The sequence below is a fragment of the Coptis chinensis genome, chromosome 3 (assembly GCF_015680905.1).
Source record: "Coptis chinensis isolate HL-2020 chromosome 3, ASM1568090v1, whole genome shotgun sequence".
Taxonomy (NCBI): Eukaryota; Viridiplantae; Streptophyta; class Magnoliopsida; order Ranunculales; family Ranunculaceae; genus Coptis; species Coptis chinensis.
In genome coordinates, this window is record NC_141458.1 from 102,250,702 (window position 1) to 102,277,181 (window position 26,480).

The 26,480-nt window shown below is 36.3% G+C and overlaps 2 protein-coding genes across 7 annotated transcripts; one reads left to right on the forward strand and one right to left on the reverse strand.

Annotated features, from left to right (window-relative positions):
- On the reverse strand, positions 1-6,340 carry LOC147512280 (DEAD-box ATP-dependent RNA helicase 53-like). Of its 6 annotated transcripts, none has more exons than XR_015214868.1 (6): positions 5,571-6,340; positions 4,089-4,172; positions 2,771-3,741; positions 2,509-2,642; positions 2,010-2,389; positions 1-506 (listed from the first exon to the last, which is right to left on the reverse strand). XR_015214868.1 is itself a non-coding variant. In XM_086595255.1 (5 exons), the coding sequence occupies exons 4-5, from the start codon at positions 2,400-2,402 to the stop codon at positions 450-452; spliced, it is 450 nt and encodes a 149-aa protein (XP_086451381.1). In that variant the 5' UTR covers positions 2,403-2,642; positions 3,122-3,741; positions 4,089-4,172; positions 5,571-6,311; the 3' UTR covers positions 1-449. The 6 variants fall into 6 exon arrangements, 3 of the variants coding, with proteins under 3 accessions (XP_086451381.1, XP_086451380.1, XP_086451382.1); XR_015214866.1 differs by having other exon boundaries at positions 2,787-3,741; positions 5,571-6,339; XR_015214867.1 differs by having other exon boundaries at positions 3,122-3,741; positions 5,571-6,334.
- Positions 6,341-10,151: 3,811 nt separating this feature from the next.
- Positions 10,152-17,311, forward strand: LUT2 (Lycopene beta/epsilon cyclase protein). Its single transcript, XM_086595257.1, has 11 exons — positions 10,152-10,521; positions 11,180-11,351; positions 11,447-11,582; positions 11,722-11,832; positions 11,901-12,003; positions 12,752-12,895; positions 13,367-13,474; positions 14,976-15,072; positions 15,154-15,285; positions 15,687-15,819; positions 16,923-17,311. Exons 1-11 carry the CDS (start codon positions 10,228-10,230, stop codon positions 17,086-17,088), a joined length of 1,596 nt encoding a protein of 531 aa, XP_086451383.1. The 5' UTR covers positions 10,152-10,227; the 3' UTR covers positions 17,089-17,311.
- Positions 17,312-26,480: the final 9,169 nt, after the last annotated feature.

Consider the following 26,480-nt stretch of genomic DNA (forward strand, 5'->3'; position numbering starts at 1 on the left):
TTCAGGGGGAAACATAAACGGAATTTCAGGTTATCTGTAATTCTGTATTACAATGTTCAAAAGCATGCAATATCTCATTGGCTAGCTGAAACGAACAAGTCAATATGAGAATAAGCAGGTGTAACGTGCAAATAGTATCTGCAGTCACGTTCCCAAACTAGTGGAGTTCCGAGGTGAGTCCCATCTATAACTCAAATCTCTTATGCATATGACTACTTTGAAAAACACATGGAAGTAAGGGACACCAATCACACCATTAAGCAATTCACCAAGGACTCATTTTTCGTTAGGCATGGAAGGTAAGGGACATCATCAAGCATTTACCAAGAATGCACAAACTGACAAACTATGAGCAGATGAGGAATGCAAAGGTGTACAGAGGAAAGGAAATGTAGAAAACACACGATGACTCCTACTGTAACAAGTACAGAACCACTGATTGATGCATTTCACGTCCTCTCTGATGCAATGATCTCTTCATCTAACTTCTGCTCAGGATTTTCCACCTACAAAGCAAATTCTACATAAGCTTCCTTATTGAAACAAAGATGATTCTGAACAAACAAAGATGATTCTGAACAAACACGGTGACTTTTACATCACAAGAAAAGCATATACGTATGCTTATGTAAACAAAGAAGACCAACAGCCCAAGGTACGGGTAAGTGGTATTCTGAACATTTTTATGGATCATGATATACCATGCCATTTTTCTATTCATAGTAGACTACAGATCGAACATATAATATACTCAGATATTTTAAATTATATATATAAACTGAATACCCAAATTAAAGCTCAGTTACAGTCGCTTATGTAAACTGATTCAAGCTAGATATTTAAACTTTGTGGGCATGCAATAGATATTTAAACGAGCCTCAATCCCACCCTTATCACTTCACTAGACAAGCTAGATAACAAGGCCTAACTGAAATAGAAAGCCAGAAGCACTTATCCTAAATGCCCTACAATAAGACTCGGTTATACCCATCAGGATTTTCACATTTAGTCAGAAAGCCAGGAAAGGTAATGACCAGTGAAACATATCTTGCATACATGTCAGCTGAAACAGTAAAACAAGAGCTTAACTGGCGCCTCAGTATCAAGTCCCCATCAATCAAAAGGCATAATAATTTCACAAAGACGTCTCTGGTCGCCTTCTTTTAATCGAATAAATCTAGACAGAGTAAGGTATTCCTACTTCCAAAATGCACATATTTCATCAAGAAAAATATCACCTTGACCCACACAATCGTCCACAATAAGGCAAATTATCGACTTAATAACAGGAGGAACAATATTAACTAATATGAATATTGGGATACCAAACGATTAAGAAATCCTGCAAGTGCTAGAAGGCGATACCAATCAGATGTATAAACCTACACACCGAGTTACATGCATTAATCCATGCGAGTGCTTAAAACAGTGATATGAAGGATACTAGCTACCATGTAACCCACCAAACACTTTATCATAACCCCAGCGATATCTTCCTACTCTTGCTTACTAGGTTTATTACACTTGCTCAACCGCATCATTAACACAGAACACAAGTTATAACCAGTTGAATCACACCCTACTCCACCAATCAAAAAAGCTTATAAGAACTTCGATGAGAAAAAAAAAAATTGCTCCACTAGGCATGCGTCAACCGTACCAGATAGGAAGACTGTCCTACAGTTCATACTCTCACAAGCGCACACACACACTGTAGGTTGATTTAAACAATCAACACAATTCAATAACAAATAACTTAACTTTCTACACCAAAATATACTGACAACTTACAAGTGCACTAAAATATTTTTCACAATGTTTACCACCCAAAATTCTTAGACATGTACCTGAAAATCCCTCACATTGACTAAGAACATTACCAATTCCACCAGAATAACAATACATGAGTTTCATGCTAAGTAATAAATTGAAACTAATAAGGAGCTTGAACAATGCAATAGTGGATCAGAGGTGAAAAATAAATAAAAATGAATCCAATTATTACTTACAAGATCAATAGTGAATGGGTCTTTTAGATTCTTCTCTGAAAATTTTCTTAGCCAAGTTGACATTGAGCTAGAAAATATCATGCTCTGTCGCTTCTTGGGTAACTTGCCTAGAATAAATTTGAGATCCTCATCAAAGCCGGCAAGTTCATGAGCCTCATATAGAACGACAGATTCGACATCACTCAAAACCAAATTATCGGCATTAAACTGAAGAGCGACTAAATCAGGTGTTCCGACAACCACTTTAGTTCGAAGCCAACAGGGATAGAGGTTTAGTTCTTGATCAGAATCATCAGATAGTGTAGGCAAACCCTTAGTCGCAATACATGTGTACAGTCCCGTGGGATCAAACCCACCTAATTTTTCCAAGACATGTTCAACTGTTGGAGCCATTAGAAAAATATGCAGGTAAATGATTAAATCTGGGTGAAATAAGGAAGTTGTCCATAAAAAGCATTTACAGTAATACAAAAGTTGGCAGAGCTAGATGTCAGCAAACCTATAATAATAAAAAGTTTCCGACCATACGAGCTTATCCATAATTGGAATTGCAAAGGATAGAGCCTTTCCTTCCCCTGGTCTAGCTAGACCGATAATGTCACGCCCCTGCCTAGCTGGTTCCAGCACAGCACTCTACATTTTCAATATCAGTTTAGTTACAAAGACGATCGAGATATGGGAATAAGGTTTTGGATCCCAATGTAATCCAATTGAAGACATAAACTGAAATGAACGCCAAGGGTCTGGTCAAATTGTCGTACCGACGAGTATACTTACTAATATAATAGCGGAGATATGGAGATGCTCAGATGTTTGGGGAATTGCACAACACACGATTGCGGCAGGGTACAGAAAAAGACGAAATACCAGCGACTGCTGATTTCCTAATCAAATGATTCATCATGTTCCTAGGCGAAGACTCAAACCCGCTTAAATAGTCGGTGGGTGGGCTATGTGTTGGATCATGGTAATACAAACGAACCAACCAGTGGGATGGGCTTTAAACCCTTTAAATCTTCCTTGTTCAAATTTAGTAGTTTTGATTTTTGAATTGACAGCAAAGTTTTCAGACGATCGGTTAAAAGAATCCTTATCACGTTTTTGGTTTTTACCTTGTCGGAAAAGGCTGCGAGAAAGTGAAGCTATATAAATTGTGGTAGTGTCAGTAACAGATAACCAATTGTAAGCCCCAGTTTTCTAGCAGAATTACTGAAGACAACAACGAGAATCATCTGAAGTTAAGTAAATTGCATTTGGCATTTGAATTCCAGCCTACTACACTGCTAACGTTGCCTCCATCTCCTTTGCTCCATTACCTCCATCCTTGTTAACTTGCCCCCCTCGAAACCTGTTAAAATTTGCATAGCTGGAAATATGTTTTCATCTACCCGTGACTAACAGGATGATCAAAACAGCAATTAATCAGAAAATGCCATCAAATAGATGAGACGCATAGAAAAATCAGTTAAGACTTAAAGAGTTCATGTCGGTGTTTTGTCAAACTGTCAATACTGAAACAGGAGCCATACACGCGTTTATTGTGTATACAAATACTTTAAGACAAACCAGCTCACCTCTACTTGATTAAATAAAATCCATATCAGAAATATATTGGTACAAGACTTTCATATACAATTCTACCAGTTATATTCCGAAAGACGCTTCCTCTGCTCTACACCTTTAACTTAATTATCACAAGCTTAAGCCATGAGCACAATTTCACCCCTGCAACCTGAAACAGGAATTTGATGTAAATTTTCAAAAAATGAAATAAACTAAGGGAGCATAAACAGAAAGTCAAGTTATCTGTATTACATAGATCGTGTACATCCTTTGCCATTAGTAAACAAAGATAGTCTAATGTAGAAGCAGGAAACATCTTGAAACAGACAGAGTAATACGAGGAACTACTAAATAGTAAATACCAATCAAGCTAATGTAGAATGATCTAACCATTTGCATTTGTTTGGATTAATATGATAACTTATAGTTGTTACTTGGAACTATTCGATATAACACTGTGGATCCTCTGAAGCTGGGTCCAGCCAAATACTTGTATCTAAAGGAAGAAGCAATCACCTTTTCAAGTTTACCCTGTCCAACAAGTCTTCTCAACTTCGTACTTAACAGCTTCCTAAAATTGGGTGGCACCTCATGCCTTTGCTGCATTGAGAAGAAAAAGAAGAGTATAAGATTTCATGCTTCCTAAAGCTTATGTTACCATGGGAAAAAAATAATGCTTAGCTAGTATATGTGTTCAATAGAAGTCCAACGATAAGACATGGGACAAACATAGAATATCATTGTATAATCAACCAGGACAATTAGGATTGTTTTCTTGTGTCTTGCAAACCTGTGTATAAGATTTTTGTTTCGGGCACAAGTTACATTGATCCACACTCAGCTCGAACAGTTATAATTGTTTTTACGCCTTAAGTGCGCCATATCACAGTGCCAAAATTGGCAGGGAATTTAGAGAAAGCCAATTAAGTACATCACATTCCCAACAAAAACATACAAAAGCATCTCACAGATGGTGCCTCGAACCCTACCATCGGTGCAGGCATGCAGCACATTTGTGAGCTTTATGCATGCCAAGCAAGTTCATCAGATCCCCAACTATTAAAAACTTGTTGAGACATCTAATACATCAGTGCCTAAAGCCCCAACACCATTAAAAGTTATGCCTCAAGTTGAATCAGGGAGGAACTTTCTGCAATCCCAACAAGTTCACCAGTTCCTCGCCGCAAAGGAATCTACAGTTTTCTATTAGTGTTTCTGTTTTTGTCGTTCTTTTCTTTTTCCCTGATATAAACTGTAAGGAACAGTCACAATCAACTAAAGTTTTAGCACCCCATTTAACCAGCGTGGGGGATTTTGCACACCAAAGTACGAAACACTTACGCAAGTTGATCACTTCAAACATGCAGGAGATTACATAAGTTGTCTTGTTAGATGCATAAAGAAAATAGTGCTTCACATCTAGTCTACTCATCAGGTAGAGGACTTAATGTAGCACATAAAAATGGGGCTGTAACACATGCAAGTAGGACCTTTTCAGCCAACACATAGTTCTTTTTTAATTTCCCTATTCATTCTTTGGGTTAGGGGGTGGGGGGTCGTAACCTTGCCATGTGATCTAGAGGACATAAAAGGGACCCTTCAAGGCTGGTGAGATGACTCCTCCAGTGAACAGGCACCGTAACAAGAAAGCTATTTCACTAAGGACGAAGATACCCTCATGATCGTGAATATACAGCATGTTCAAACAACAGGTATCCTAAAATGTCACCATCTATGATTCATGGACACGCCATATGTCCATGTCGGACATGACACAGACACATTGTATGTGATATATACCTCAGACACTTAGTATCCGTATCGGATACAGACACACGTATCCGTGTCAATGTAACTTAGGTCATCATGTGTACCTAACACCACAAAGGGACTCCACCGACCTCGATTACACTCCACCGACCTCAATTACAAATAAAGTGGCGAAACTGATACAAAATGGTGAATGGCACATTCCACAAACAGTTAGAGTTCACATACCTGAGATAGTAAAGCAAATAGAAGTTGAAGTGAGTATTGAAGGAAGAGAAGACATAGTGGTCTGGGCTGTTTCTTTAAGAGGAGAGTTTACGCTGAAAGACACTTATCATGCAACACAGTGAAACAGAAAGGCATCTCTTCTTCGAAAGGTTGTGGGAAAGTGTATGTCAGGATGTAACTCACTCTATTTTACAATTATTAATGAAAAGAGGACCTCTCAAACTTTCCCTCATTTCAACTTCGATTCGGCTTTCTCTTCCTTTCTCCAAGCCAATATCATGGACATTTATCATCTTTGTTTTCTTTAAGGCATCAGAAATCCTTATCAACCCAAGATGCACTCAAAATCCCCACAACAGGACTTGTTAAATAACGAAATAGTATATACTTTTTAGATCAAACAACTAATATTCAAACTTTTAAATTTTGTTATTCTCATGAAATCCCATGTTAAAGAACGAAATAGTATATGGCAACGAGAGAGAGAGAGATTACAATGTTTTTTTCACGTTAACGTAGGTCTATAACATGAGGAATATCATGAAATATAAACTGTGATAAATTATTATTATATAATATATAAATACTTTTATTTTTTCGTAATTCATTTTATCTACACCGAACATAAAATTAATCTTGTTAGAGAACATTCGTTTCAATTTAAAAAGTATGAATCTCGATCATGAAATCTCTCGATAAATAACAAAAGAAAATAAAAATGCGATTAAAGCTTTTAAAACACCGGATATGCCCTCTGAGTTTTCATCATCAATCTTTCTTGGACCATGAGTAAATATTATGAATGTGTTAGACAAATTCAAATTTTAGTAAAAGATTATATATTGAAGCAGGGCGGCCCTAAAAGTTTATTTACTTTTTCTGGGCTATTGTTTGGGTTCTAATATCATAGCGAGCTTTGTATAGCTTAATGGGGAGTTTAGTTTCGGTTTAATTTGGGCCCTATGGAATGGCTCAGACAGCATAGGCCCAGGACTGGCCCTATATTGAAGATGCAACTTAATAATATCTAACTTCTTTAAAGAAAACGGTGGGAGGAACAGTGAAATTCATCACGCCATTAATTTTTTTTCTAATTTTGTCCCTTTCCAAACACGAATATTACAGCTCATGCCATTTGTTTGTTTTATTTTTTTATTTTGTTTTTTGCATGGATAAAATAGTAGTTTCACGTCTATAAATTAATGAAAAATAAAATAAAATCAGAGATTGTTAAAGAAAACGAGAGTTTCAACTGTAAATTCATCACGCTATTATTTTTTTTTTCTGATTTTGCCCCTTACCAAACCCAACTATTACAGGTCATGCCATTTTTTTTGTTTACGTGGCAGAGACACGTACAAATAGGCTAGTATATCATGTAAACAATAATTTTTTAGTTTTGTTAGATTTTATTTTTGTACACGCTAAATAACTTAGTATATATATTTTTGTTTCAAGATAATGCACGTGTACATAGAGCTGAATAAGAGTGCAGATTATCTAGTGCTATATAATGCAAGATCATTGGACCCTAATGCTAGGAGATTTGGGTTTCCAACAGAGTGCTAGAAGAGATTGTGAGGAAGGATTGGAGCAGTAAGTTGGTGAAGTGATTCTAGATGGATTACATAAATAAATTCCACATAATATATCGAAGATTTCCTTAGTTTTTGTATTTGTAACATTATATATTAATGTACAAGATGTAATAATATTTTTCGTTTCAACGTTCATGACTCTTGTAATAAGTGTAGTAGATGATGATTAATGATTGTAGGTTAATTTTGAGTTCAATATTCATAACCAACTCTGTAAAAAATGTGGGTGTAGTGTAGTTTTCCACTTTTGTCATTGTATCAACTTACTTGTATTCAGTGTCCATATTAAAAAACAGCTTGAGGTGAATGTCAATATGGTAGCATCAATATTTTGTGACCAATATTTTTATTTGATACTGTTCTATTTAAGATGAGTATTATTTTAAAAAAAACTATTTAATAGGTTTTTTAGATGATGTACGTAATCTTTCGCAAAGATATTGTTAGATGTATAGCTAAATTGGATAATTGAAGATGAAATTAACAATTTTTTTATGGTAATAATTTTACTTTTGAAACCTCTTGCTTACTACAATTTTGTTTGAGTTGTGTGTTTTCAATCTAAATTTGTTAAAAACAACTTATCTAAAGAACAGTGCCTCCACAACTCACTGAGGCTGAGTCTAATGGCTCCCTATCTCCTTAAAAATAGAGTTAAAGTTAGGGGTGGGCAATGGGCCGGGTCGGGCTAGCCCGGCCCTAAACATTTAAAGCCCTTCAGATATTAGGGCCGGGTCGGCCTGGCCCTAAAGTCGATATAGGCGGGCCGGGCCGGTCACAAGTCTAAATCTCAAGCCGACCACGACCACTAGCCCTCTTTAAAGGGCTTTTTAGGTGGTCGGCCTTTAGGGCCGGCCTATATATTTTATTTTTTTACTACATCAGGTTTTAAAACTCATTTATATTACAAAATGTCTAATAATCTACAAACTCAAAGTCAAACAATCTAAGTAATAATCCTCATAAGTCCAAAAATTTAAAATGACATCCACAATCTAATGAATCAAGACATCGAGAGTTCGAATTTGTTCTTCCTTGACTCAAACCTCACTAAAATTACATTTAACATTGAAATACATGACAAAATAATTATATTATCATTTTAAAGGAAGAAGTAATAGATATAAAGAAGAAACATAATAGTTTTGGTTAAAGGTGGTCAGTTGTTAAACTATTTGTAATATCATAAATTATTTCTATAATAGATTCAAACAAATATAATATTACCTTTCTTCTAATTTAAAAGTGATTCAAGCTTTGTATATGGAAATGAAAAATATTGGCTTTTGAACAAGTGATGGAGAAAGGTTTGAGATTACAAATGTCATTTTTCCGACAAAGGGTGTTTTTGGTTTTAATGTTACAAATGTCCGCTTCAGATTTTTTTTAATTAATGGTGTGGAAGGAAACCTTTAGTTTTAGACTTGGTTTGGATGTAAATAAAAATATAATTTATAAGAAATAAGTGAGAAAAAAATTGAGAATAATAAGTTATGGACTTTGACTTGATGATCAAAGGAATAAAGTATTATTTTTTTATTAAAGGCTAGTGCTTCATTGTTCTTCACATACCGCTGCTTAAGTTGACAAGTTTTTGTTATATAAAACAAGTTATTGGAAGACTCTTGGGTGTAAGTGATAAATTACAAGGACAATGTTATTTTAATTGAAAATATTTAACAAAGAGTTGGACACAATTATGGTATGTGTATTTATAGTGAAAGTATGAAACGAGGGGCCGGTTAGGACTTGGTTAGGGCTTGGTTAGGGTTCGGGCCTATGTTTTAGAATCTTAGCCCAGCCACATACTCTAGAGGCATTAGGTAGCAGGGCCGGCCCTAAACTCTGTGAGGGGGCTTTAGTTGTGAGGGGGCTTATAGGGGCTTAGGGTTAGTGGTCTGGGGCGGGGTAGGGTTAGAGTCGTTAGGGCCAAATTCCCACCCCTAGTTAAAGTCAACAGATTTTACTCTCTATCATTAATTTCCTCTCTATATATACAAATAATTTTAGTTTCTATCCTTATAGAGAGTAAAATAAGGATAGAGAGTAAAATCTTGCATATATACAGAAGAAATTAATGATTAATGATATAGAGTAAAATTTGTTGACTTTAACTCTACTTTTAAGGGGATAGGGAGTCATTGGACTCAGCCTAAGACTATAGAAAATTGGTTTGTTTTTTGAGTTTTAGGGTTTCTCAATTTTCTAAACACATTGAATTAATAGATCAAACAAATAAAAATAACAAAATCAAGTACTTTGAATCTCATCAAATTTCACCAAAGAACAAAATGATTAGAACAAGCAGACGTCAATGAGAGACAGATTATAACACATAATAATGTTGTCAAATTGTTATATTAAAAAAGTAAATAAAATGTGTTAGTATGGTTTAAATTGTTATCACATTCACGGGCAAGTAGACAATTATTAGAGTGTTAGAGGCAATAAGAGTACTTCAGTTTAAGAAAAAGAATGGAAATAAAACGAGAGGAAGAGAAAGCTTGGTTGATGTATATATAATATTAGGCTAAATCTTATGTGCGCAGGGTGTAGAGAATCTGGACCACTCATCACAAAGGGGTGAGGGTGTATTGCATCACAAAGTACTGAATCTATGGTTTATTGAGGCTTGCGCACCATACAGCCTGCGCACCGAAGAACTGCTCATAATATTATAGTGTTTGTTTAGTATTTGTGTTCTACAAAATCTTCCTTGATGTGGTACATATATATAGTCATTTTAAGTAGCCCCAAAATCAGGAAGTTAAAAACCTTGCGGTGCACGTTCCAACTTCCAAGCCCAAAAATACCGTCATTATTAGGCCCTATAAACAATATTATCATTTGCAAAAATACAATAGACAGACAAAACCCCGTCCAGTCATCAACACTAAATCCAATCACCTACCTCCACGTGTGATCTAAATAAAAATGGATAACAAAAGCCTCTCTTTCCCTCCCTATCTCTTCTCTTCCCCACACTTTCACAACTGAGTTTCTTGGATGTTAGTGTCACATTCTTCTTCTTCACGTGCTCTCCCACTTTCTTTAATGTCATGAACAAAATGTTAACTATGGAGTTACTTGGTTCTTGTAATGTTGTTTCTTCTTGTTCTGTTTCAACTCATGGAGCAAGAAACTTTAGTTCTGGAATGTCGTGGGCTGGGCGTCGTTTTCGTGGAGTCAGTTTGAAAGTGAAGGCTAGTAGTAGTGGTGGGAGTAGTTTTATTGCTGTTAAGGAGTGTTTTGCTGATGAAGATGATTATGTTAAAGCTGGTGGTTCGGAGATTTTGTTTGTTGAAATGCAGCAAGCTAAACCCATGGACAAACAAGCCAAACTCGCCGAAAAGGTTATTTTTTTACGCAACTTTTGTTGTGTTAAAAGTGTTATTGTACTGTAATTTTGACAAAAGACCTTAGTTTGTAGCTTTTTAGTGAATTTAGAACATAGGATCTTAACATTATTTAGATAACTAAGCTTTGTGTAATAGGCATTGGTTGTGTAGAGTGTAGACTCGTCTCATATGATGCTAGTCCCTTTAAGTACAGCATGTAGCTTATATATATCCAATGTAAATTGGTGTAATGTAGGACGCTTTGATATCAGATGATAGGGACATATACACTAAAAGCTATATATGTTTAGGATCTCAACAGTGATATACTGGATTTTGGAGAAATTTAGAACACTCAATCACTCCCATTTAGATATTTGGAGATGTACCAGAAGGATGTATAAGATATTAATGCAGAGGTGTACATTCAGGCATCATATGCACTTCCATTTAGTTAGAGTTGTTGGTGAGATTGTGAGACATATATGCTCACCAAAAAGCAGCCTTGAATTCAGTGTACATATATATTGCTCTTACGAAATGTTTGTCAGCATGTGCATGAGTTTAGTCTAGTTCCTTAAAGTTGTTCATCAATTCCTTTTCCCTGTAAACTCTAGGTTTTCAACATCTTCATAACCTTTTAGGATATCTTTGTTATTGATCTATGATGCAGTTGCCGCCGATAGCAGTTAGAGAATCTGTGATGGATTTGGTAGTAATTGGTTGTGGTCCTGCTGGTCTTTCACTGGCTGCAGAAGCGGCTAAGTTAGGTCTGAAAGTTGGCCTTATTGGTCCTGATCTTCCTTTTACAAACAATTATGGTGTGTGGGAAGATGAGTTCAAAGGTAACTATGTCTGTCCTGTTAGAAACCACTGAAAAAGGTGGACTATATTCTCTTGGATTATATATTTGATTAATGTTGGCTGATTCATCTTCCAGGCCTTGGGCTTGAACGGTGTATCGAACATGTTTGGCAGGATACCATTACATACCTGGATAATGATGAACCCATTCTAATTGGCCGTGCATATGGACGAGTTAGTCGACATTTGCTACATGAAGAATTGCTAAAAAGGTGAGAACACCTGTTTTCTCTCCACTCCCTCCCCAACTATTTTTTTTTTCTCTTTCAACACATAAATTATGCTTCTCTAACATATATCCACTTATTGTCATTTCTAGACTGGCTTATAATGCCTATAGTTGTTTTCTAGGTGTGTCGAGTCTGGTGTTTCATACCTTAATTCCAAAGTGGAAAGGATCATTGAAGCTGCAGATGGTCATAGTCTTGTAATTTGTGAAAGTGAGATCTCTATTCCTTGCAGGTACAATGCAGTAATCTGAATCCTAACTATAACATAAATGTATCCTTTCTAACATCATACATTTATAGGCTTGCTATTGTTGCATCTGGAGCAGCTTCAGGGAAACTCTTGGAGTATGAAGTAGGCGGTCCTCGTGTTTCAGTCCAAACTGCTTATGGTGTGGAAGTTGAGGTATGGTTCTTCTTTTTCTATTTTCAGATAAGTTATAATTTAAATGCCGACAATAAGTAGCTTAAAATCTTCTTCATTTCCTTAGAACACCACTCTCTTCTTTTCTGCCAAAAAATACCCCCTTTTCCACTGATAGAGATAGGTGAGAGCCTCTGCACGAGTGGCCTCTATGACGGATTGGCGAAAGTATCAAGATCTATACTTGCAACAATTTTCCACCCTCAGTAGCTAAGTTGGTAGAACTAGGACCAAACAGACACTCTTTTGCTGTGTTACTTTGTAAATAGTGTAGCTTTATCATTTCTTGTTTTATTTGCAAAGGAATATCCTGTTTTACTAACTTGAAGAAGGTAAATATATATTCCTTTCCTTGTTTCAATTTCTTAATGTAGTTGGTATAACAAGACCTTGTATCTTGTCTTGTTTGGCTTGACTGATGCTACTGGCTTGCTGAATTACGGCCCTTGGTGGAATGGGCACATGAATGCATGTTGTGTTAAAAGCTTGATTCTCATTCTTTTGCATTTAACCTTTTGATAAAGATGCATAACTGGTTCAATGGACCATACCCTCTGTCTCACTGTCTTATATGTTATCTCCAGCATGTATTTGCAAATAAAATTTATTATTTGGAGTAAGCCGCACCGTATGAGTACTTGAAGAGAAATGCCAGTATATTTATGATGAAAAAATTATCTTAGGACCTTAAATTGCATTTGATGTTGTTCAATCTATTTCACATATCCAGGTGGAAAACAATCCATATGATCCCAACTTAATGGTCTTTATGGACTACAGAGATTACATGGAACCAAACGGGCAGTGCTTGAAAGAAGATTATCCGACATTTCTTTATGTCATGCCCATGTCACCAACAAGACTTTTCTTTGAGGTTAGCTGATTTTTTATATTTCCAACTTTTCCACTTTCTGACATATTGTATATCATGTAATAAGACTGCAAAACCAACACAGGTGTGACGTCTCAAAGCACTCTGGTTTGAGTCATCATTTTCATCACCACCTTTTCATCCCAATTTTTATTTCGTGTCATTGGTCCTATTCTATTGTTCTCTTCTGTTGAAAACCAGTCATTCAATCTTGTCGCCATTTGAAGGGTCTCATCTTCCGTTTCATATCTTTCTCCGAATCCAATCCCTCCGTGAAACCTATCATATCCTCCATTTTCTTTCTTTTTAACTATTCAAGTCTTCATGAATATGTATCTTCTCTCCTATAGGATACTGAACTAGTTGATGCAATCTTTCTGATATTGTGGCTTACTATTTTTTCCCAACCACATAGGATTATATGAGTTTATTGTGATAATTTTTGTCATTAATTCTTTGTTTATCTGGTTGCAGGAAACCTGTTTGGCTTCAAGAGATGCCATGCCATTTGATCTCCTGAAGAGAAAACTGATGTCACGATTGAAGACCATGGGCATCCAAGTTACTAAAGTTTATGAAGAGGTTATATATTCATCCAGTCTGTTTCTCTAGTATTAAGAGTATAACTAGTTCTTGTTTAGATCTATGTAGTTAATTAACTATGAGAGGGAGACTGAATTTGATTCTCTATGGTTAGTTGGTTACACTTTTAATATATTTGGTAGTTTACTTCATCTGCAGTATGAATAACATGTGAGATAGGCCCTGGATTTAATTTGCTCGCAATGCTAAGACAAATAGGGGCATTTGTATTTTGATATGTCGTTGGAAGATTTTAGCAGACTATTATATATTCTTTAATATTTTTGTGTTAGTACATGACCAGATAATTTTAATGCAGCTTCTTATGCTTGAGGGCTATTGTGTTTCTCTCACTTTTTATTAATCGTTGATCCTGCTTCACTTTGATAATGAGTTCCACATGCAATTTCAGCTATTTTTTCCTACTCACCATACACAGTGTAGCCAATATTCTTTGTTGGTTGTGTTTAAATTCATGTCTGCTTTTCTCAAAGAATATTATCTTGGTTCGAATTGGAGATCTTATATTAGGAGTATGCACATGATTTGAAGTAATGGAAGTTAACCTCTTTTAATTAGGATCAAACCTTTTAAAGGTCTTAGCTGTTAGCATTCCCTACTAGAAGGTTTATATAAATCTTTCTTTACTTCCTAATACTTATACTTTGTAGCCGACATTGATATGATGTTGGACAGACGAACCATACAGTGAGGTATGAAGACCAAACTTGGAAGGAAAAAGGAAAAGAGTTCATAAAGGATACAAGTAATAGAAAAAATTGACTCTCAACAAGTTCATTCATGTCAACATTTTGTAGGGTTAGTGTAGTAGCCATATTTATGATCAATGACATCACATATATAAGAGGCCTAAAGTATAACACTTGCATGAGATGGGAGCACAAGAACTTAACTCAAAAGGGATAGAGAGAGACAAGTGGGTAACTATAGACCATGAGATAGAAAATAAGGATCAGGGGTTAGGAGAAGAGTTAAGGAATGATATAAAGCCCATAAGAAATAGGGTTAAGAGGGGAGGCTACTCCAAAAAAGAAAGGGGAGGGATAGAGAGGAGAGAAAAAGGGAGAACTACGGTGCGGCTTGATCCCCCGGTAAGGGGTACGTAGGCAACCCAAATGGGTTCAGCCAATCAATTCAAATGACTTCTTTCCCCATCTAAAATCAAGCATTCCCACACACTTGAGCTGATCATTATTCATTAAGGGTGACATACAAGGTTAATGGTATGAAATTGGGTTCACACAGTTAGCAATGCAATAATGATCTGATGTGTGGCTTTACATAGAGGTAGCTTGGTTGAGCTGTTTAAAATGGCTCCATGTAATTTGCAAGTAGGAGTACAAAATAGATGTAACAGCAGGATTTGTGGAATAACCATTTAAAGTACCGTATGATGTCTAGTACATGCACTTTTTTGTACTCAATATGCTTCATGTATACCACTTACTGATGCGCACATCCTTTTTGATTTTGTATATAGGAGTGGTCTTATATTCCTGTTGGCGGTTCTTTACCAAACACAGAGCAAAAGAACCTTGCATTTGGTGCTGCCGCAAGCATGGTGCATCCAGCAACAGGTTATAAGACAAGCTTTTGGTAGTTTGATTCTATTACCAGAAAAAATGAGTAAAACTCCCTCTTCTGTTTTCTTCAATCAGGCTATTCAGTTGTGAGGTCTTTATCAGAGGCTCCAAAATACGCTTCTGTGATTGCAAAGATATTGAAGCAAGATAATTACTCTAAGCACATGATCACTCAGCAAAGGAATGCAGAAAACATCTCAATGCAAGGTATACATGTACACTCCAGAATATTGTTATCTACTTTTTAGCAAGAATACTCGACTATGACTCTAAGAGTCTGCACCCACACGTTTTTCATACTATACCGCATGATTTAACAACTGAAGTGGAATCTGATTCTATTCATATACCCAGCCACTCATTCGAACTGCACGTTTTGCCCCTTCCACCCCAGCTCAAAACTTGATCATGTAATTTGATGCACCTTTTCTTTCTTTAACAATTGAGGAGTTCAGTTTTGTATTCTATCACGAGATATTCTTACATATCAGTAATTTGTAATCTTATGCATATACATATCAAACAACTACAATTTATTGATGCTGAAAACACACACTGTAAAGTCCATTTTTTGATGTTTTATTTTTTTGCGTTTCTTTCTTTGTCAGCTTGGAACACTCTTTGGCCAAAAGAGCGAAAACGTCAAAGAGCATTCTTTCTTTTTGGACTTGAGCTTATTTTGCAGCTAGATATTGAAGGGATCAGAACTTTCTTTCACACTTTCTTCCGCTTGCCAACTTGGTATGATCTAATATATGGGGCTTTATAATTCAGTAGATCTTCATCCTTGATGCCTTACTCTGTATAATAATAAAAGATTCCATTGAATATGCCTGCCATTTTAGAGTTGAACTCAACTATATTGGTTAAAGTCAAATTAAGTACGAAGACAGAGAGCTTGTACTGGACTACTGGTAAGGGTGAAATTGTTTGAAACAGGATCAGGTAGTGATTATAGTTGGTGGATAAACAAATACGTAGAAGATGAATATGAACACCCAGTTATTTATAGAAGATAAATGTTGAGACGTAGAGAAGATGACGGGGTTTAAATTTTGCTTGAAGTCCTCAAGATACAGATGGACAAAAAGATTGATTTATACTTGATTAGTATCATGTGTAGCATATGAACTTTTTTTAAGTTTACCAATATGAAGTTAAGTAATATGAAGGAACTTTACTCATATTTACTCCTGTGCTTAGTGGACCAATTAAATATGGTAGCATATGAACTTTTTTAAGTTTACCGATATGAAGTTAAGTAATATGAAGGAACTTTACTCATATTTACTCCTGTGCTTGGTGGACCAACTAAATATGGTGCAAGAGTGAAACAGTTTTTAGACAGGTTGCATGTGTTACAGGATTGCTTCCTGATACAGCTAAGACCAATGATCGATTACTTATTAGTCCGTTATAAAAGTTATATGCAGTCTCTTACACATGCATCTAAAAGTATCAGTCAGTGCCTTGCATCAACTGTGGGATTGGACACATGACTCCTTATCACTTTCCAATCTGTCTGAGGCCAAATTCTAAAATAATATATAGTTGAAAGGTGTTCTGCTGGGTACCTGTGCCTCTGTGTCTCTTACCAGCTTCATCTTCCTAATCGAATTTAGGCATTTTAAAATTTAGTCACCAACCCGATTATAGGTTACATTAGTTTAGGCTCAATACCGAAACTAGTGAAATGCTAACAAAAGCTGAAAAGCATTATCAAACAAGGCAAGTGAAAACACATTGTTTGTATAAGCATTAATTCCATAAACAAGTTTCCGGTCTGGGGACTTGATTTCCTGTTTCATGAGAGTGACACTGATTAATTAACGTGTAATTTGCAGGATGTGGCAGGGCTTTCTTGGCTCTTCATTGTCATCATTGGATCTAGTTTTGTTTGCATTTTATATGTTTGTTTTGGCCCCAAACAGCATGAGGATGTTACTTGTGAGACATTTGCTTTCTGATCCTTCTGGTGCATCTATGGTAAAAGCATACCTGGAATTTTAGTTTGTAGCACCCAGTTTCTCTTTACCTAGAGTATTATCACCAAATGAACAGGATCTCCTCGTATTCAAATCCTCCGAATGTGTATATTTTCATTTCTATGTATATACTGTAATCTCGTAAATCCAGTCAGAAAAAGAAAAGATACGTCCTTAAATACTACAAGTGTGCCTCTGTTTTCTAATTTTTGTAATCTATCAATAAAGAGCTCGATGTTAATACAGCATTGTGGTGCTGTCATTATTTTACCGTTACAATTAAAGCTTCCAATTTCCACCATTTACCAATTATCATTGCAGTGTATTCTGCCGCTTTGTGGTTTTCCAGTTACTTGTTTATACCGTCGCAGGCTATGGCTGTTTTTCCCCATATTTCTCTCCATACGACCATTTCTGTGTTCGGCTTGCCTAAAAGGCTTGGAACATGTGCAGATTAATGGTGTCTACATGTTCAGACTTCACACCCGTCTCTACTACTTGGAACTTGTGCAGATTACATTCCTAACCTTATTGGCAGATGTTGTCGTTCAAGTTTCAACACAAGGGCATACAGGGTGTGAGGAAAACCAACAGATGGTCAAATACACCACTACCAAGTGGATTGCAAAATGAAAAGGGAATAAACTTGTGGTGGTGTGTTTTTTCTATTTGAAAATCTTTTAGAACAAGTCCAATGGAGGGAAAAGTGTCATATAAGTGCCACACAGGCTTTTTAGCTTGCCCACTCAAATTTGGTTCTCCAAAATCAAAAAATCAATCCAATCGCGTTGTCTGTTTTGAAGGGCTAAATGATACGGACGACATAGTTATTATTTTTTGAATTTTTTTTGGACGGACAACACAGTTTTTGCCGTCCGTCGAAATTTAACACACGGACGACAGAAACTATACTGTCTGTCTCCCAAATTTATTATAGCAGCCTGCTAACGAAAGTCTTAATTTTGGCTGGATTTTTTACTCTTTCTAAATTTAAGACCCTTTTAGCAGCCCCATTAGAATGACATTTTTGTGGTTATGGTGCTATATTTGCCTTTAACAACTCATCTAGCCGCCCATCGGACTTGCTCTTATATAGACTGGAATGTTGAATAAATACAGGTTTTTTATTTCAAGAATTTCAATTCAAAACAACTGTAGAGGATATTATTTTGTTATAATCACTATCAAACCCATTTCCCACGTCAAAACAACTCACGGACCCAGTTTTTCTATTTTAATAACCCTCAAAGACAAATTAAGTTAGCCCAGTCCATTATAATTTTATTAAATACCTATTTTACCCTTTTGTGTGTTAAGCTATAAATCGAAGATGTTTTCAAAATTAGAAATAAACAACGCGCTCTGGTTTCAATCGATTACTTCTTCTCCCTCAATTGAAAATTGAGTGGGTTCCTCAACTGAAGGTTTCAATCTATAACTTCTTTCAATCTATAACTTCTTCTTCTTGCCGTCTAAAAATATTCTTATTCAAACTTTGTATCATGTTTTTATATCATGTTTTGTTTTTTAGATCAGATCTGTGATTTTGGAGATATAATTTGTTTATAGCAATGATATAGTTTTAATATCATGTTTGTTATGAAAACGTTGTTTTATGTATTTTTCTTAATTGAACTTTAGGTTTTGATTTTGATTTTTGCTATAAACAATTATTGTTCATACGAATTTGTCGTATGAATAATAATTGTTCATACACAAATAACTATGAACAACCAATATTCATAGTAGTTTTAAATACATTTGTCGATGAATTTTTTCTTAATTGAACTTTAGGTTTTGATTTTGTTTTTTGCTATGAACAATTATTGTTCATACGTATTTGTTGTATGAACAATCATTATTCATACCCAAACAGCTATGAACAACCAATGTTCATAGTAGTTGTAAATTCATTTGACGATGCATTTTATTATGATTTTGCAGTTTATATGGATCATAGTGTGATTGAAGTTTTTTGTTACAATGGTGGTAGTTTTTCCATTCGTATTGGGTTGGATTCTTTTATTGGTGGTGTTGCACAAGAGTTACATGAAAAATGGCCTGAGTTGGGATTAAAATGTTATAATATGTGTTTTAACCGTGACGAGAAAGATAACCTGATTGAATCTGATGGAGAGTTGCATTCTTTGGCTTGTTAGTGTTTTGCAAATAAGATTGCAATTGTTGAGATCAGAGTGATTGTTTGTGTCACTTCGTTGATTACCTCTAGTGGTTCTATTTCTGCAAGTTCTTCAAGTTCATCAAGTTCTTCAGTTAGTGGTGGTAGTGGTGGTGGTGGTATGGTTGTTGTTCGTAAACCTTTCAAGTCTGATTTTTGGGCAAGAAACTTTGATGGTGGTGTTGGGCAGGGATTTGCTTTAGGTGTGCCTGAGTTTCGCTGTAAATTGATAGAGTATTCGATTGTCAATGGTTACAAATATGAATTAATCAAGAATGACGAGTTTAGAGTGAATGCGGTTTGTGTGAATAAGAAGGAGGGAAACTGTGAATGGTGTATACACTCTTGCGATACATATGGAAGTTTTGAAATTAAGAAGATTAATCTCACACACACTTGTGGTTTTGCATTTAAATACTACAACCATCATCCTCTCACTTCTTATCTTGTAATGACTCATATTTTGGATTTTGCTAGAGATAAACCATCTTTGTCATTGGGAGATATTACTTCTTTTTATAGTCGTGAGTATGGGCTTAAGATTTTTAAACATATGAGTTATGCGGGTAAGAAGTTAGCATTGACAGAGTTGTATGGTGATGTTGTTTTATCCTATAATGAATTTTTGTGGTATACGAAGGAGTTTAAGCAAAGAGATCCTGGGAATTGTGTTGATCTTTAGGTGAATGAAGAGAGTGAGAAGTTTGAGAGGGTGTTTGTTGCTTTTGAATCGAGTATTAATGGTTTTAAATACTGTCAAGCAATGGTATATTTAGATGGAACCTTCTTGAGATCAGAGTATAAATGGTGCTTGTTGGCTGCTACTGCCAAAAATGGAGATCAAGGTGTTCCTTTATTTTTACTTTCATGTTTTATTTTTGAACATGTATTATTGTTCATATCTGCTTAGAAGTATGAACAATGAGTGTTCATATCTATTTTGGGTATGAACACTCATTGTTCATATCTATTTTGGGTATGAACACTTATTGTTCATGTCTGTTGTGGGTTTATCACTCATTGTTCATATCTATTTTGGGTATGAACACTCATTGTTCATATCTGTTTGGGGTATGAACACTCATTGTTCATATCTGTTTTGGATATGAACATGTATTGTTCATAACTTTTCAGTTATCTCATATTTGGTTATTTTTTGTGGTTTTGTAGGATTATTCCCTCTTGATGTTGATGTTGTTGATATTGAAAATGAATCAAATTGGTTTTGGTTTCTCAATATGTTTAAGAAGGTTTTTGGGTATGAGAGAAGATATATCTTTTTTAGTGATAGACATCATGATTTGCTTGTGAACATTCCTCTTGTATTTCCTGATTCATATCACAGTTTCTGCTTGTGGCACATGGAGAACAACCTTCGAACAGCTTTGTCAAAGACATGTGGTGTTTCGAAATATTTGGTGGGCTTATTTAAGAAATGTGCTTATGCTTCCACGCATAAGGAGTTTCAGGAGCACATGGCTGAATTGTTGAATATAGGTGGAGATATAGTATTTAATTTTCTATCTATGGCACCTTATGATAATTGGGCTAATGCATACTTTTGTGGCGCTCGGTATGGTGAGATGTGCTCTTCTTTGGGAGAGTGTTTCAATAGTTGGATAGACAAAGAGCGTCATCTGCCCATCACAGCCATGTTAGATGAAATTCGCATGAAGATGATGAAAATGGCATTGGACCGGAGGATGGAGTGCAAGAATTGGAAAACTATTCTTTGTCCTAAAATGGAAGTGAAATTGGCTGAGAAGATTGAGGAGGCTGGCTTCGTGACCCGGTAAGGTCAGATGAGCACGTGTTTCAAGTTGTTACGGAGAAGCATGAGTATCGGGTTGACTTGCTTAGTAGATATTACACTTGTAATAATTGGGGCATAGACGGGTTTCCTTGCCGGCATGCAATTACGAATATTTATTGCAAAGGGGATTCAGTGTATTCATACATTGAGGTTGCATTTCTTGCCACTTCGTTTAGCAACACGTACTCTCATGGCATCACTGCAATTAGCCGCAATGAGATCTGTTCAGATGTTTCTGATGAAGTAGAAATTCTTCCACCAGATTTGAAGAGGGCTCCGGGTAGACCACGAGTTAAGAGGATTGAGAGCACGGGTGTTATGCGTTATACTGCCCACAAATGCAGAAAATGCCACAAAACCGACCGGCACGATCGGGACTTGCCGTGGGAAAACTTCTGACACTCCTGATGTGGAATCTAAAGCAATGTTAAGGGATGATTTCTCTAGTGTAATGGTTGAGCTGCCTAGTGGTAGTGGTGATATGGTATTAAGGTCTTGGCAATTTTTTGATGTGGGAAACACTAGTGATGCTGTTTGATATTTTTGTATTAAATATTTTTTGATTGAATGATAGTTATTAATACAGGTTTGGAATTCATTTTTAAAGTCTCTTATGATTTCATTCATTTATTTAATTTTGATTGCATGACACTTATTTAGGGTATGAACAACCAATGTTCATACCTATTGGTGGGTATGAACAATCAATATTCATACATGAATAGGTATGAACAATCAATGTTGATATATCAATTCATTCATGGATATAATAATTGGTGGGTATGAACAATCAATGTTCATAGCTATTGGTGGATATTAACAAGAATGTTCATACATGGATAGCTATTGGTGGATAGCTAATAGTGGGTATGAACAATTAATGTTCATAGCTATTTGTGGGTATGAACAATGAATGTTCATACATGGATACCTATTGGTGGGTATGAACAACCAATGTTCATAGCTAATGGTGGATATGAACACTCAATGTTCATAGCTATTGGTGGATATGAACAATGAATGTTCATACATGGATACTGTTCCGGCCCCCACAAATGTGGCCCAATATAAGCCCAATTCAATACAAGCCCATGCTCAGAGCCCAACTATAAACAAGCCCATGCTCAGAGCTTAACTATAAACAAGCCCACGCTCAGAGCCCATGCTCAGAGCTTAACTATAAACAAGCCCACACTCAGAGCCCAACTATAAACAAGCCCATGCTCAGAGCCCATGCTCAGAGCTTATCTATGAAAAAGCCTATGCTCAAAGCCTACATTCCACGAGCTGACAGTTCTCCCGCCAGTTCTCCAACTTCATCCCACGAGTTGACAGATGTCCCGGCAGTTCTCCAACTTCAATCCACGAGCTGACAGATGTCCCGGCCATTCTCAACTTCATCCCACGGTGACGGATGTCCCGCCAGCCTCTCAACTTCATCCCACGAACTGATCGTTCTCCCACCAGTTCTCCAACTTCATCCCACGAGCTGACAGTTCTCCCGCCAGTTCTCCAACTTTATCCTACGAGCTAACAGATGTCCCGCCCACGAGCTGACAGTTCTCCCGCCAGTTCTCCAACTTCATCCCACGAACTGACCGTTCTCCCGCCAGTTCTCCAACTTCATCCCACGAGCTGACAGTTCTCCCGCCAGTTCTCCAACTTCATCCTACGAGCTGACAGATGTCCCGCCCACGAGCTGACAGTTCTCCCGCCAGTTCTCCAACTTCATTCCACGATCTGACAGATGTCCCGCCAGTTCTCCAACTTCATCCCACGAGCTGACAGTTGTCCCGCCAGCTCTCCAACTTCATCCCACGAGCTGACAGTTGTCCCGCCAGCTCTCCAACTTCATCCCATGATTGGACAGTTCTCCCGCCAGTTCTCCAACTTCATCCCACGATTGGAATATTGGAGAACGAGGAAGTAACTATCACCAATGCTACCTATAAAATCCAACCTTCGTCATTTTTCCAGAACTACGCAATCGAGACTTGATCCCAAGCAATATCTTTGGGTACGTAGGCAACTTCAAAACCGAAGTCCAGTCTCATCTTTTCCCAACCACCATCTCCTTCACCATTTCCAAAAAAAACATTACTTCCGACCTTCAACTGGTGTGTTTTGGCAAATCTTGCTGAAACAGATACCTATTGGGAGGATAGCTAATAGTGGGTATGAACAATCAATGTTCATAGCTATTGGTGGGTATGAACAATGATTGTTCATACATAGATACCTATTGGTGGATATGAACAACCAATGCTCATAGCTATTAGTGGGTATGAACAACCAATGTTCATATATCTGTGTATGAACATTGATTGGTTTAATGTTTTGATTTATTGGTGTGTAAACTAATATGGCTTTCGTCACGTGCGTTGCAGTTTTGGTTTTGTGAGCACTCTGTAATCATCAAGAAGGTAGAGAACCATGAAACCAAATTCCCGAGGTGTGTAAGGTGGAATTTGAAGACCTTGCTTGATGCTTTCCGAAAGACACCAATAACAGAAATAGCTGCAAGTCAGATTATTGTTGATGTTGAAGCAGCAACGGAGGCTAAAAAGACTTTACTTCATGACATGTATAGTGATTTAGTCACAAACAATGAAGTAACAGTCCAGGCTACAACAGAAAATATTGATGCATTGAAACTGGAGAACAAAGAACTGAAGGAGAGGGTCATTGAGCTTGAAAAGCAAATTATGTCTTCCAGAGATGAAATTGAAAAGTTAAAGGAGCAGCAAGAGAGGGATATGTTTGATGAGGTTGAATTGCAACCTAATGAAGTAACGGATGAAGTCCACCCACCTAAAGAAGTGCAGCAGGGGCATCCTGATGAAGTCACGGATGCAGTCCACCATGCTGAAGTGCATCAGGTGCATTCTGATGAAGTCACAACTGAAGTAATGGATGAAGTCCACCCACCTATAGAATTGCAGCAGGTGCATCCTAATGAAGTCACGGATGCAATGGCTAAAGTGCAGCAGGGGCACTCTGACAAAGTCACAACTGAAGTAATTGATGAAGTCCCCCCATCTAAAGAATTGCAACAGGTGCATCCTGATGAAGTCACGGACGCAGTGGCTGAAGAGCAGCAGGGGCATTTTGACGAAGTCACAATTGAAGTTGCGGATGAAGTTCAACAGAGTAAGAATGTCGCAAAACCCTTTGATGGTCCATCATTTGATCTACGCCTAACCTTGTCACCTTCAGATAAAGATAAGGAGAAGGATGTCGAGGGAGCAAAGAAACCTTGCTCACTTGTAAAGCGAATGAAGCAAAATAAAGAAAGGAAAAGTAAAGTGATTGGCGAGGATTTCACTGGAGATGGGCGAAAAAAGAAGAAGAAAGGTGACACTGGCAAGCAAACTCTTGTTGATGACAGTATCGTCCGTTCTCTGTTTGACCTGAAGACGTGTCGATACTATGTGGGTTTGGAAGAAACCCATCGAGAAGTCATTGACACGTTCTTCAAAATTGTGGATAGTGGGTAAGTTTAAGATACCAAAAAATAATATTTTGAGTAAATATGTTGTTTGACTAATGGTTATTTCTTATGGTTTTTGAAGAGCTATTGCTTAGTCAAATGGAACATTACAAATTCAAGGTGTTCTAGTTGAAGATATTATCTTTGATAGAGAAATTGATCACCAGGTAAATTTTATTCATACCACAATTGGACTATGAACACTCATTGTTTATACCCACAATTGGACTATGAACAATCATTGTTCATAGTTTTTACCTATGAACAATCATTGTTCATACTCCAGCAATGGGTACGAACAATCATTGTTCATACTCGAGCAACTTGCCAAAAATCTGGTAGCTATGAACACTCATTGTTCATACCACAATTGGACTATGAACATTATTTGTTCATACTCCAGCAATGGGCACGAACATTCATTGTTCATAGTCATAAGCTATTTATGTGATGCCAATTTAAAAAAAAACTTATCCATTCAACAGGTCATTGACTGGTGGACGATAGAACTTCAACAGAGAAAGACTGGAAAAGTAGAGACTTGTCTAGTATTTGCAAACTCTAAGGTTAATTTTTTATTAAAAAAAAATATTGTGTCATCTATTATTATTGTCACATTCTTATTATTTCACACAATTGTTGACACAGAGATTGTTGGAAGAAGTAGGATTGGAAACCATATTGAAGAACATCGACTTCAATATGAAATTCATTGCTATTCCAATTCATTCGGACAATCATTGGACTCTTCTTGTCTTGGAGTTGGTGAAGGGACAGCAAGCAAGATGGTATTACTTCAACTCCCTAAGCCAGACAAAAAAGGGGTTGGAAGTTGCAAAAGAATTTGTGAGTTCGACAATAAACACTTAAATTATATAAAATTTTATATGTTGAAATATAAAGAAATAACTTATTGTAATTTTGCAGAAGAAGGTACTAGTTGAGTCAATAAACAATCTTATAAAAAAGGGGGATTTGAAAATCCAGCCTGTCAATAATAAAGAAATAATTCTTTCAGCAAAATGTCCGCAGCAAAATAATAGGTAATTATTTATTTATATGTTACATGTGTGGACTATGATTGTTCATACCTCAAATAGCTATGAATACAATCATTCGTTATATTTTAGCACTGATTGTGTATTATCTAAATTGCAGCGTTGATTGTGGGCTCCATGTCTGTAAAATGATGGAAATTTTGTATGAACAAGGTCATATGGATTTCTTTCAATTTATAAATGAAGAGGAAATACAAAAGTTGCGCCCTCACATTGCATGCAGAATGCTTTTAGACTTGCCGAGAAGTTGGAGTAAATAAAATCATGATTTTTAGGAAAATTATAGGAAGGGAATGTTTGCTGAATGAATGTGAGATTTTAGAAAAGGAATGTTTTACTGAATTAATGTGAGGAAGGCAAAAAACAATATATTTTATGGTGTGTTTTGTGCACAATTATATTTTGTTTATGAACAGGGAGCGACTCTAGATATTTTGTGGTGTTTTTTGTGCACAATGATATTTTGTTTATGAAAGTTAAATATTGGTGTTCTCAATGTGTTTTCTTGTTATTATTTATATTATGTTTATTTATAACTAATTTTCATATTATTTATATCCTTTTTCATAACTGATTATCATAATTGGGGCTATGAACATTGATTGTTCATACCTTTAAACAATGAGTGTTCATAGCTTCAATAGGTATGAACAATCAATGTTCATGTCTGGTTTTGGGTATGAACAATCAATGTTCATATCTGTTTTGGGTTCATGTTTTTTTGGGTATAAACACGGATTGTTCATACCCAAAGAAGGTATGAACAATCAATGTTCATATCTGTTTTGGGTGTGAACATTTATTGTTCATATCTGTTTTGTTCATACATATTGTTCATAGTTAATGTTCATAATTTGGGGTATGAACAATCAATGTT